The 12,100-nt window shown below is 37.1% G+C and overlaps 1 protein-coding gene across 8 annotated transcripts in view; it reads left to right on the forward strand.

The window, feature by feature from the left end:
* KDM4C (lysine demethylase 4C) overlaps nt 1-12,100 on the forward strand; it is a 470,115-nt gene that overhangs the window by 273,892 nt on the left and 184,123 nt on the right. For 4 of the 8 annotated variants that reach the window (XM_047699136.1, XM_047699137.1, XM_047699138.1 and 1 more), the window contains exon 12: nt 1,362-1,482. In XM_047699136.1, the coding sequence (XP_047555092.1) occupies nt 1,362-1,482 (121 nt within the window). The remainder of the gene's footprint in view (nt 1-1,361; nt 1,483-12,100) is intronic. The other 4 variants (XM_047699135.1, XM_047699139.1, XM_047699140.1 and 1 more) reach the window with 1 other exon arrangement.

Raw genomic sequence — 12,100 nt, forward strand, 5'->3', positions numbered from 1 at the left:
GGCTTAATTGACTACGCCACTTAGGTGCCCCGTTTGCATATTTCTTAATAGTACCTAGTGAACATAACTATTTAGTTGTTTATTGTCTCTGTGCCTTCCTCCTCTTTAATGCACATTCCTTGAAAGCTGAGACCTGGTGTAGTTTTTCCTGCTGTAGCTCGGTTCTTACAACAATGTGGCAGAAAGTGAGGACTTGATAAGTATTTCATATTGATTTTTAGCTAGTATGAACCACAGATATATCCCATTTATATTATTTTTTTGAGGTGTAGTGGGAGAGGGAGAGAGAGAATCTTAAGCAAGTTCCATGCCCAGTACAGAACCTGATATGGGGCTCGAACTCATGATCCTGAGATCATGACCTGAGCTGCAGTCAAGAACGAGACACTTAACTGACTGAGTCACCCAGGTGTGCCTTGTATTATTTTGACATCCTTTCCTTACTCCCAGCTTTGATTAGAATGTTGTCACATATTTTCTCATAATCCTGTTTTGGTGTCAGAAGCCAGTGAATTTCTCTACTTCCAGCCACTGCTTCTTCCGCTTACAGGTACATTTCTGAGACTCTTTTCTTTCCTAGTCAATTGTTGATGCAAACCCATTAGTTTCAAACACTTTCTCTGTATACCTACCCCCTTAAATTCTGGGGGGGGGGGTTGTTTGTTTTTTGAGTGCCTGGGCAAGTAAATTTGAAAGTAGGTTCTATCCGAAGATGTCAGGGTGTGGATGGCCTTCTCATATACCTTTGAAAGGAAAATAGAGTTTGGAGAGAACAAGACAAAAAATTCTTTATAAAATTTAAGTGCTTTCAAGATGACAGTAATGTACTATATTTAAAAAAAAATCTTTAAATTTCTTAGTTGATCCTCAGAGAAGTGGGGATTCATTTCTGAATCGGAGAAAGTATACAGGCTCACTTTGGCTCACTGATTAAACATAGAAAGCAAAATGACCTCTCAGATTTTCACATGTGGCCAGCATAGAGGTGACCAAGTGCCACAGTTCTATATAGTTATGAATATGTAGTCCTAAATTTAGATTAGTTTGGTAGAAATTTTGAAAACTTGCTAACTGCTGTGTTAGTTCCAAGTTTGATAAGCCTACTCTGCACCACAGATAGTGTTTTAATATGCAGTGGAAGGATAGTTAGTTGATCTCTTGGTAAAATAACTAATAGAATGGATTCCTATTTTTTTTGACTTACAGGTTTAAGATTTTTTTTTTTAAGGATTAATTCCCAAGGAGGTAAATAAGTAAAAGAATTCTTTATAATTAAATTGTAATAAATCATTTTAGCCATAGTTTTTTATTCAAAGCAAGTCTTTAACTGTGTTTCTTCTCCATTTTTGTTCTGTGACCAGAGAATAGAGGGAGAAACCAAAACTGCTAAAAGTTGGCGCCATCCACTGAGTAAGCCTCCAGCAAGATCCCCACTGACTCTGGTGAAGCAGCAGGCAACAAGTGATGAAGGTGAGCTTGTGATTTTGCAGTGTTTATTCTTTGTATACTGAATGATAGTCAACATTCATTCTTTTTGTTTTAATAAACTTATCTAAAAATTGCTTGATAGAAAATTTGACCGAGTTGCAAAGACATGCATACCATAAGGAGGTTGTAAGAAATAGTTAACAGGCAAAAGGAATTTGGATTTTAAGGGTAAATCCTTGCATCATATAAGCTAGCTATGTTTCTAGTCAAAGTTTTCCCATTTCATATGATGGGATAAAATTGGTCTTTTCTGACATTCACCTTAAGATACTCTAGAGGAAGTTGAGAATCACTTCTCTAAAGGTGTCAAATCATGAAGTTACCATGCTATAGATTTCTTTGCATTGTCTTTATTTTTAACTTGAGTCCTTTAAAATTATTCACACCATCTTGAGTAAGAAACTATGTGCAATACCTCCATTTCCTGTTATGCCTGGTATGTGGTGAAACAACTTTTCTCCTTAACTGGATTTTACTGACTTTGCTTGATGTGAAGTAGTTTCATTTACAACCAGTTACTATTCCTGGGTGTAATATTTATCTTTTGTTTTACCCTGCTACCCTTTTCACCTCTCTTTCTCTCTTTTTCCAAAAATGTCTTTTTGTTGCCTTTGATTAAAAATCAGATCACTGACTAGCTATTTCTTCCTTGCAAGTGTCTCATAGCATTGGGGGTGCTTATTTTTTCCTTCTCTAAAAAGATCAGTTTAAACAGTTTTTCTATAAAAAGCCATTCTTCAAAGTATTGTCCTTTACTGGTGCAAACTGTTAAGGTCATGTGCCTGTGAAGATGCTGTCAATGGAGTAATGTGAACCTTGGGATTAGGCCTCTTGTTTGGTTTGAATACAGTCATCAGAGTAGACATCTGTAACAGATTGTTTTCTTCTTTGCTCACTGTCTTCTTTTATATCCCATGGTTAGTTAGGAAAAAAGATCATCAGTGTAGGGATGGGATAACTACTGTAGCAATTTCCAGAACACCAGCCAAAGGTGGAATTCTGTCTCTAGTAATACAAGTAGTGAACCATATTCATGTTTATTTCCATATGTCATCATGTTCATTTCTTCTTTCTCCTCTTTATTGTACCCAGCACAAACCATTTTCCCCTTAGTGTCAAAATAAAGGACAATTCTGTATAAGGTAATTACTGCTTAGTGTGCATTACTTTTGAATTTTAATTACGCTTCTCCATCATTGTGTAGCTTTTCGGAAGGGAATGGATTATAGTAACATGTAAGGAAAACTACTTTCTCCTGTGTCCTTTTTTCCCCCCAGTAGTTTATTTTGATGTGGGCCATCATAAATTGGCCCAGAGTTTCCCATGGAGAACAGTTCTGATGTCAATCAGTATGTTTTACAAAATTTTTAAGTGAATTGGTTTAACAAAATCATCTCAAGGATTTAAGGCTAAATGTCTTGCTGAAACATTAGGGTAATTGTAGCTTTTGCAGTCATACACTCTGTATTTTAATATGTTAAGGACATAGTAAAAGGGTCCTCTGAGGATTTTGGAGAATCGAAAATAAAAAAATCAGAGAATTTTAGTGATGACTAAATATTTTTACAACTTTCCATACTAACAATGGGGAATGTTCTGCATCCTGAAGTAAATTATATTTGACCTTTGAACAACACAGGTTTGAATTGTGTGGGTCCACTTATAAGTGAATTTTTTTATAAATACAGTACGGTATTGTAAAAAGTATTTTCTCTTCTCTGTGATTTTCTTAATAAAATTTTCTTTTCGGGGAGCCTGGGTGGCTCAGTCAGTTAAGCATCTTCCTTCCACTGAGGTCATGATTCCAGGGTACTGCGGTCGAGTCCCGCATCAGTCTCCTTGCCCAGCTGCTTCTTCCACTCTACATGCTTCTTCCTCTGCCTGCCGCTCCCCTGCTTATACTCTCTATCTGACAAAGAAAATAAATATATTCTTTAAAAAATATATTAAAAATAAAATTTTCCTTTTTCTAGCTTACTTTATAGTAAGAATACCATATTTAATGCATATAATATGCAAAACACATGTTGATCGACTCTTTATGTTATTGGTAAGGGTTCTGGTCAATAGTGGGCTATTAGTAGTTAAGTTTTGGTGAAGTTCAAAGTTATATGTGGGTTTTCAACTGCGTGGGGGTTTGGCCACCCTAACCCCCAAGTTGTTCAAGGGTCAACTGTATTTATAACAGTTGGAAGTGAATGAACATCATTATTACTAGAAAATGATGAACAGTGGGATTAGTGCTCATCGGGAGCAACAACTCCAAATCTAGCTTCTTTTGGGAATTTTTCTACCCAAACTACTAGGCTCCTTTTGCATTCCTCATATACAAGTAGTTATATTTCAGTCAGGAGCATTAACTAGATTAGAGCATGTGAGAAGTTGTGTCTCTAAACAACAGTTTAGTCTTCTGCTGGTGAACGAGCATTTCTCTGTTGAAGTTGGAATTTGACTCCTTAACAGAAAAATAGCAAAAAGAAAAAAATATTGATCCAGCATCTCTGGGAATTTGTGTGCAGCCAGGAGATAAGAGTTACCCCTAAGTTGCTCTTCTCAAAAGTACAGTGAAGTGGCTCTTTGATATTCAAATGACCTGAAACTATAGAGACCATTATGGTTAGTGGCAGATCCAGTAATTATAGAATCTGTAAGGATTTCCTGACTCTCAGCTCAACCAGCAAAACACTGGTTGTTGGTGGTAGAGCAAACATGGTATACATAAGAAAAGAATGATGTTAGAATATAGTATCTTTATATAAAAACTATTATCTAATTCTTCTTTGTTTTTGTTTTGTTTTTAGTGAAAACAATATTAAATGTATACTGAATATTTTATTATTTATAATTGAAAAGAAATGACTAAGCTGCCTCTGGTTTTCTTTTAACTGAAATGTTTTTCAGTTATATTTTTCCTTAAGCTGGGCAGCTGTACAAGGTGATCCTGAAACATGGATTAATATTCTGTATTTTTTCTGTTCATTAAAATAATTATACAAATGTTGGATTAGAACATAAACTTGAAAGAGAAGGTTAGGTGGATCATTTTATTTTTGAGGCATTCTTTATATGTACCTGTCCACTTCTTGTGATATGTCAACATAATGGCATATTCCTCTTCTCCAATTTCAATGCTTTGTGGTTGAGTGTCTGTAGGAAGGAGAGTGTATGTGTGTGTGTGTGGCATGGGTGAACAGACAGGCTCCAAGAACAACACTCTTGCCAGGCCACAGAAGGTACTGAGAGTGAGGGGATGAACCAGCTAGGGTTGGCAGGCTCAGAAGTCTGCCACAGTATTTCTTTTTCCTTCATTGGTGAAGATGGGGGCTCAAAGGTTCTCACATATTTCCCCTAATATTTCAGCTTTGATACAGGATGAGTGACATTAAGGCCGTCATGATCCAGTACCAGCTTTGTTCTCTAGCTTCATTCTTCTCAACTACCCTCCACAAATCCTCCTTTTCATCCATTCAGACAACTTTTTTTTCCTTCTGAATGTAATCTACTGCTTTTTACTTCCATGCACTTCCCCCAATTATTACTTTACTTGTGCTACCCTTTCCTTCTTGAATCCTCTGCTTACCACTTCTCCTTTCCTACCTCTGCTGTCCTGTTATACGCATACTTATTTAGCTTTAGAATGCCACTTGTCACTTTATATTGTGCTCATCATTTGTCTGTCTCCCTACTCCCACTCCTTTCATCTTGCCTTCCCTTCCTAGTCCAAGGTTAACCACTGTGGCTTAAATCATCCATGGATCCAAAAGCAGGAAAGTGCTGGTCATCAGTAACTTTGAAATCAGCCATCAGTCAAATACTTTAATATGATATATGCTTTCATGTTAAGGAAAATGCAAGTTCTTGTCCAGGAAATATTCTCTGTATGCATAAATGTATAGGAAAACATGCAGTTTTAGTTAGCTGGAGAAATATATATATGTATCAGCTAACCCAGTTTTGTATTCCGACTGTATCAGAATCTTCTTTACCACTGTGCCAAATCCTAGGACATGCTCAAAGTTAAAATGAAGCTGCCACATTGCAGACATAGCCAAAGCCTTGGAGACCTGAGGGCCCCCAGAATAATGACATCCCACTGGGACAGTGGCTTGGCTAGCACTGCAGTGTGTATTTGTATTTGTTGCCTTCCTTCCTAGTTTGATGTCGTTCAGATTCAAAAATGTTGAATTCCTCATGCTTTTGCTGACTAGGGTTTTCATCAGCAGTGCTTTAATCATGCTGGCACAGACTCCAGACTTCCTCTTATACTGATATTCTGGACATGAATTTTGACAGCCTCACTGCCTGAACCCTCATGATTCATTCTTTCTTCTCTGAAGCTATCATCCTGCATATATGTGTGCATTTCTTTTAAATTTACATGTGTTTCCAATGTAAATTTTCCAGCTTTTCCCACTGTGGACTTCCAAGACGTTCACTGCTTTTGTACTTACTGTGCACCTAACTCCCTTGGTGAATTGATAAGGTTAATGTTTCTCAAGCAAGTGTGCATTCAGGACAGCCCCATAAGCACACGGGAGGCATCATGAACATGGTAGTGGCTGATGCAGTAATACTTTACACAGCGATCTCCACTGTTGTTGGTGGCAGTGGGAGTTGACATACTGATGCTGTCAAGTGGAGTTTTGCTGGAGACTTTGAAAAGTAAGTAGAAAGTTTGTAAGAAAATATATAAGATTGTTATCAGGTGCTCAATTTTGCAATATTGGTAATTTTTCATATTTGATCTCATTTTTAAAAATATGGGCAAAAATGTATTTTAAAGAGACATGGAGGGCACCTAGGTGACTCAGTTTGGTTAAGTGACTGCCTTCAACTTGGGTCATGATCCCAGAGTCCTGCAGTCGAGTCCCATATGTGGAGAGAAATGACATCGGATTGGTAGGGGAGAGCTAATGCTGTGTCTGTTTGGGGTGAATATGCTGGGAGTAGAGTGGAAGCTTAGAAATCAGAGTTAAGACCTTTAGGATTCCCTCTGACACACAAAGATGGACTCTTAAAAGTCTCTACCCTCTGTTAACGGTGTGCTGGGGAAAAACAACCAAAACTGACCATAGGTAGAGGACAAGAGGGCTTGCCACCTGGGTCTAGGCTTGAATGGGAAAAGGAGATAGGTTAATAAGAGAAAGTCACCCTTGAGATGTAGAGGAGAAGGGAGTTGAGGGAAATTGGAAGGGGAGGTGAACCATGAGAGACTATGGACTCTGAAAAACGATCTGAGAATTTTGAAGGGGTGGGGGGTGGGAGGTTGGGGGCACCAGGTGGTGGGTATTGTAGAGGGCATGGATTGCATGGAGCACTGGGTGTGGTGCAAAAATAATGAATACTGTTATGCTGAAAAAAATAAAAAAAAAAAAATTGAAAAAAAAAAGAGAAAGTCACCCTTAAAATTCTTAACCATAGGACTGGCCAAGTATCTCAAGTCAGAAATTTAGAGTAAAAGTAGATCCCAGCTGTTAATGTTTCTAAGGCATCTAGCAGAAGCAATTAACAAAAATTTTGAATCCCCTCTAAAGTGGAATCTGGTTTATTACTGGAACATAGATTGACTAAAGTCCTGGCCTAGTTGGCCCTTATCAGGTTTTTTGTTTGTTTGTTTGTTTTTTTTTTTAAAGATTTTACTTATTTATTTGAGAGAGAAACAGAGCCTGAGCCAGGAGAGAGGCAGAAGGAGAGGGAGAGGGATAAGCAAATTCCCCACTGAGCAGGGAGCCCAGCATGGGGCTTGATCCCAGGACCCTGAGAACATGACCTGAGCCAAAATCAGGAGTCAGATGCTTAACCTACTGAGCCACCAGGCGTCCCACCCTCCTCCCTCCTTATCAGTTTATTTTATTTTATTTTATTTATTTATTTGACAGAGAGATCACAAGTAGGCAGAGAGGCAGGCAGAGAGAGAGGAGGAAGCAGGCTCCCTGCCGAGCAGAGAGCCCGATGCGGGGCTCGATTCCAGGACTCTGAGATCATGACCTGAGCCGAAGGCAGCGGCTTAACCCACTGAGCCACCCAGGCGCCCCCCTTATCAGTTTTTTGACTGAGATTGGCCTCAGTTTCTTCTTGGGTGAAATGTAAGAATTGGCCAGAAATTATTGGGAGTTCTAATTCACAGGCTCAGGAATGGATTTTTGGCATTTTAAATACCCTGAAATGAAATGTGGTGATATGTTGAGCTCATCCCCAGTGGACCAAATTTTTATTTCTAATTCTTCAACTGTAATTTTATGATTTCTAGAATAATTATACAGAAAGATTGAAAGACACAGATACCCATCTTTACCATGTTTACCCAACTGCAAAGGTGACCCCACCTACAAGTTTGAAAATTGACAAGATTCAATCTGACTCAGGTCAGATTAAAGCCCTGCTATGGCTCTAATTTTATCTAATCTGAACTGTCTGTATAACTTTATAAATCATCAGTTCAGCAAGTGCAGTACGGTAATGAGCTGCTAAACATCTTTTTGAAATTACAGATACCAGATCCCTATCTTTGTAATGTCTGCATGCCTTTAGGGTTAGATTAAGAGTGTATTTCAGGCAATGTTACAGCAATTTATTTTTTTAGACAGTCTGTCTCTATTAATATTATAATTCATTTAGCAAAGGATTAAATATTTAAATATAGAGATAGAAGAGATGGAAATTGCTGCTTTAATTAGAGATTATTCTTGGTGTTTGACCATTATTTAACCCATTTAACCTAGGTTTTTAGTTATTTTAAAGAATAAAATGTATACATTTAAGTATAATTAAGTAAGGAGAATCTCAGGAATGCAAGTCTGACAAAAGTTGATTACTTTTCCAAATGATTTTCTCTGTTTCACATTCCTTTTGTTACAATGCTCATGTTTATAATGCAATCACATTCTGAATTGGTCTGAAGCACATTTTCCCATGTGGGGAACTGGAACTACCTACTGATTCACTTTATTAGAGATTTTTGTTTTCTTCTGGGATTGCCTGATACTTTCTATAGTATTTTCTGAAATTTAGCCTGCGTCATTCAGTCATTGTAAGTACTACTAGTGTACAAGCTGGCTCCTGGGCACTTTGCAGTTGTCCTTCTAACAAAAGGACATGATTAAAAATTGGCTGTTTCACTTTAACTTTGGTAGATAGTTGTTTTAGGGGAGAATTATGCCTGTCAGTCCATGGCATGCTGTAACTCGCTCCTTTCTAACAGAATTTGTGTAGATGTTCTAGTCTTCATTTTATTTCTCTTATTTTAAGGATTAAGTGGATATGCTGACCAAATATAATAGTGATGTCTTTTATCTATTCAAACTTTATAAATATTATTTAAGTATTAAAGTAGATAACAATTTTATTTTTTTTTTAAAGATTTTATTTATTTATTTGACAGAGAGAAATCACAAGTAGGCAGAGAGGCAGGCAGAGAGAGAGGAGGAAGCAGGCTCCCCGCTGAGCAGAAAGCCCGATGTGGGGCTCGAACCCAGGACCTGGGATCATGACCTGAGCCGAAGGCAGCGGCTCAACCCACTGAGCCACCCAGGCGCCCCAACAATTTTATTTTAAATATTGAAAGCACCCATTTGTTTGTCTGTTTTGCCAGATTGTAATGAGTACATGACTGTTTATGGTGGCAACCAGACGCCTTGTTCTAGTTTTTCCTTGGCTGTTAATGGCTGTGTGGCCTTGGAGAACAAAATCATGTAATCTCTTTAAGGCTCATCATGATTCCTCATCTCATTAATTGTCCCAAAGTTTCTTTCAAACCCTGAAGTTTCATTTAAACTTGAATGATAATAGGAGAGGGTATAAAGTAGTCTCTTGCTCCCTGTTAGCCTTTCATTGAAAAGCAAAATAGTGAAGTATAGAAACATCCCTCCATCGACAGTGTTTCCCCTCTGTAAAAAGTTCCCTACAATTTAAAAAAAAAGAATGCTGTCTTATGGCTGTTGCATGTCATTCTCAAATGTTATTAATTTTTACATAATGATCTCTTCTCTTTGTTCCATCAATTCTTATTAGCTTGAGGTAATATTATACTTTCATGATAAGCACAGTTGTATTTTTGTCTGTTTAAGCAATAAAACAGCACATTCAGCAGATTACTATGTAGATTGGCTTGGAATGTTTGTTGATAGGTCACAGCCAGTGTTTTCCTGCATTATGTGGACATAAAACATTAAATGTTGTTGGCACTCAGATTTAATGGATATTTTATCTAGCACTCAGCTGTGTAATAATTGTCGGACATTCTCAGTTTAGCTTGATTTCTCTGTCAGTAAATTCTATCGAAAGCCCCAATGGCATTGACTTTTATGGCAATATGGGGAATAAAAATCAAAAACACCTTGCTCTTATTATGCTAGTGGCTTCATAAGGGTTTGATTGAATCACAGGGAAAAATGTTAGCTTTTAACTTACATGGTTGCTTTCTGTACTTTTTAGTATCAGTCTTAGAACTTTTTTGTTTTCATAGAAAACTCTTAATAAAGCCTATATATATAATATATATATATGTATATGTACTGGAAATATTCTTTTTTTTTTTTTTCCTAAACAGTGGTTGGCATGAAGCCTTATGACTAAGCATCTGAGTGTGCTAAAAGCATTGGGTTTGTAAAATGATACTCAAGACTTTGATTCTTTTGAATTCATGTATGTATCATTACTCTTAAAGTTTGGCAGAAATATCTGAGAGATAGCTTTTGATACTATAATTATGTGGTTCATTCCATTCTTGGAAAAATAAATTACTGTATTAGGTTGAAATGTATGAAATTGCTGATATTTGATTTTTTTCTCCACAGAAACTGCAATTTCATACAGCTTAATCTATTACTCTACATTTCCTTATACTTGTACACAATCCCTTTTCCCTGGAGACAAATGTCTGAACCCAATAGGCCATTGAATTAGCCATATTTTGTACCATGTTTTTTGCATTTTTATTTCCACCTTTTGTTTGGTTGTGAAACTATGTATGAAGATCAAGAATAAGTGTGCAAACAACAAAATGGCTGTTCAACCAAGGTGGGGCCGCTCTGGCTAAATAGGCCCTTACAATATATATTATAACATGCTAACATTCTTTGCTTAGAGATCTTGTTCAGCCACTTTTTGACTTTGTCTTATAGATGCTGTTAATGAAATAGTTGGAAATTGGAGGTTTCTCCCGTGGGAAATTTTGAACTCTTTGAAAGCAAAGAACTATTTATTTTTATTTCCAATTTTCAGCATCTGTCATATTGCCTAGCACACTGTGAGTTTCATATTCTCACTCTTTTACCTGTCCTTGATTTGATGCTCATAATAAGCTCCTTTTGCTACCATGTTGCTAGCTAGTTTTCCAAAGATAGGCCAGCTTTCCTTTAGGAGTTTTCTTCTCCCTATTCCTACAACAATGAGAGAATTGACCATGCTGATTTCTTGCTATTGTATACATTATTAGTAATTTATATTTACTGTTCTTGAAGGTAGATAGTATTATTGTCATTGTTCCTATTGAGGAAACTGAGTTATTTCATTTGTCCAAGGCCACAAGGCTGGTGGTTGGTAGAGAACAGGATTTAAGTCCTATCTAGTTTCAAGTTTATATTCTTTTTACCTTATCACCTTAGGAACCCCTGATTAGAGTTCCTGTCCTGATAAAAGAAGCTGAAGTGAACAGAGTGAACACAGTCCCTTTTCCTGTCCATGTGTATTTTAAGAATTTGTACATATATGAAATATGAGCTAACATTCTTTAGTTAAGTAACATTGGTAATGCCAAAGTTGTCCATGAAACCCACCTCCTCAGATGTACTATAACTATCAGCACATTTTTGTGTAATAGGAATTTTGAAAGAATATACTTTGAAATCTTTCTCTTCTCTTCCCTTTCCTTTCCTTTTCTTTCCTTTCCTTCCTTTTCTTTTCTTTTTCTTTTTCCTTTCCTTTCCTTTCTTTTCCCTTTTACTTTTTCCTTCCTTCCTTCCTTCCTTCCTTCCTTCCTTCCTTTCATTTATTTGAAAGAATTGAGGGGAAAGGGCAGAGGGAGATATTGAGAAAGAATCTCAAGCAGACTTTGCACCAAGTATAGAACCTGATACAGGGCACAATCCCACGACCCTGAGACCATGGCCTGAGCTGAAACCAAGAGTTGGATTCTCAACCAACTGCTCCACCAGATGCCCCCCGTATCTGTTGTTTAAAACAGTATATTGAACGAGTTGGAATGCATTCTTTTGAAATGCTTTTGACATCTCTGTTATTGTAATGTTATATATAAAGAGTAAGACTATATGTCTATCCATTTAGTTTCAGAAGTGCTTTAGAGCTCAGGTGCCTGAGTGGCTCATTTAGTTAAGTGTGTGACTGTTTGGTTTCAGCTCAGGTCATGATCTCATGTGGCAAGTTGTGTGCTCAGTGGGAGTCTGCTTGAGTTTCTCTCCCTCTCCCTCCTCTCCTCCCCCACCCCATGTTCTCCTTCTCTCTCTTCTAAAATAAAGAAATAATTTTTTTTTTAAAAGAAATGCATTAGAAATAAAACAATTCTCTGTTATCCATTATTATATTAGCATTTTAGGGGATTTCATTTTCCCTTAATATATAATTTAATTTTTCCTCAATGTCAATACTTCCTAGT

This window comes from Lutra lutra, chromosome 13 (assembly GCF_902655055.1).
Source record: "Lutra lutra chromosome 13, mLutLut1.2, whole genome shotgun sequence".
Taxonomy (NCBI): Eukaryota; Metazoa; Chordata; class Mammalia; order Carnivora; family Mustelidae; genus Lutra; species Lutra lutra.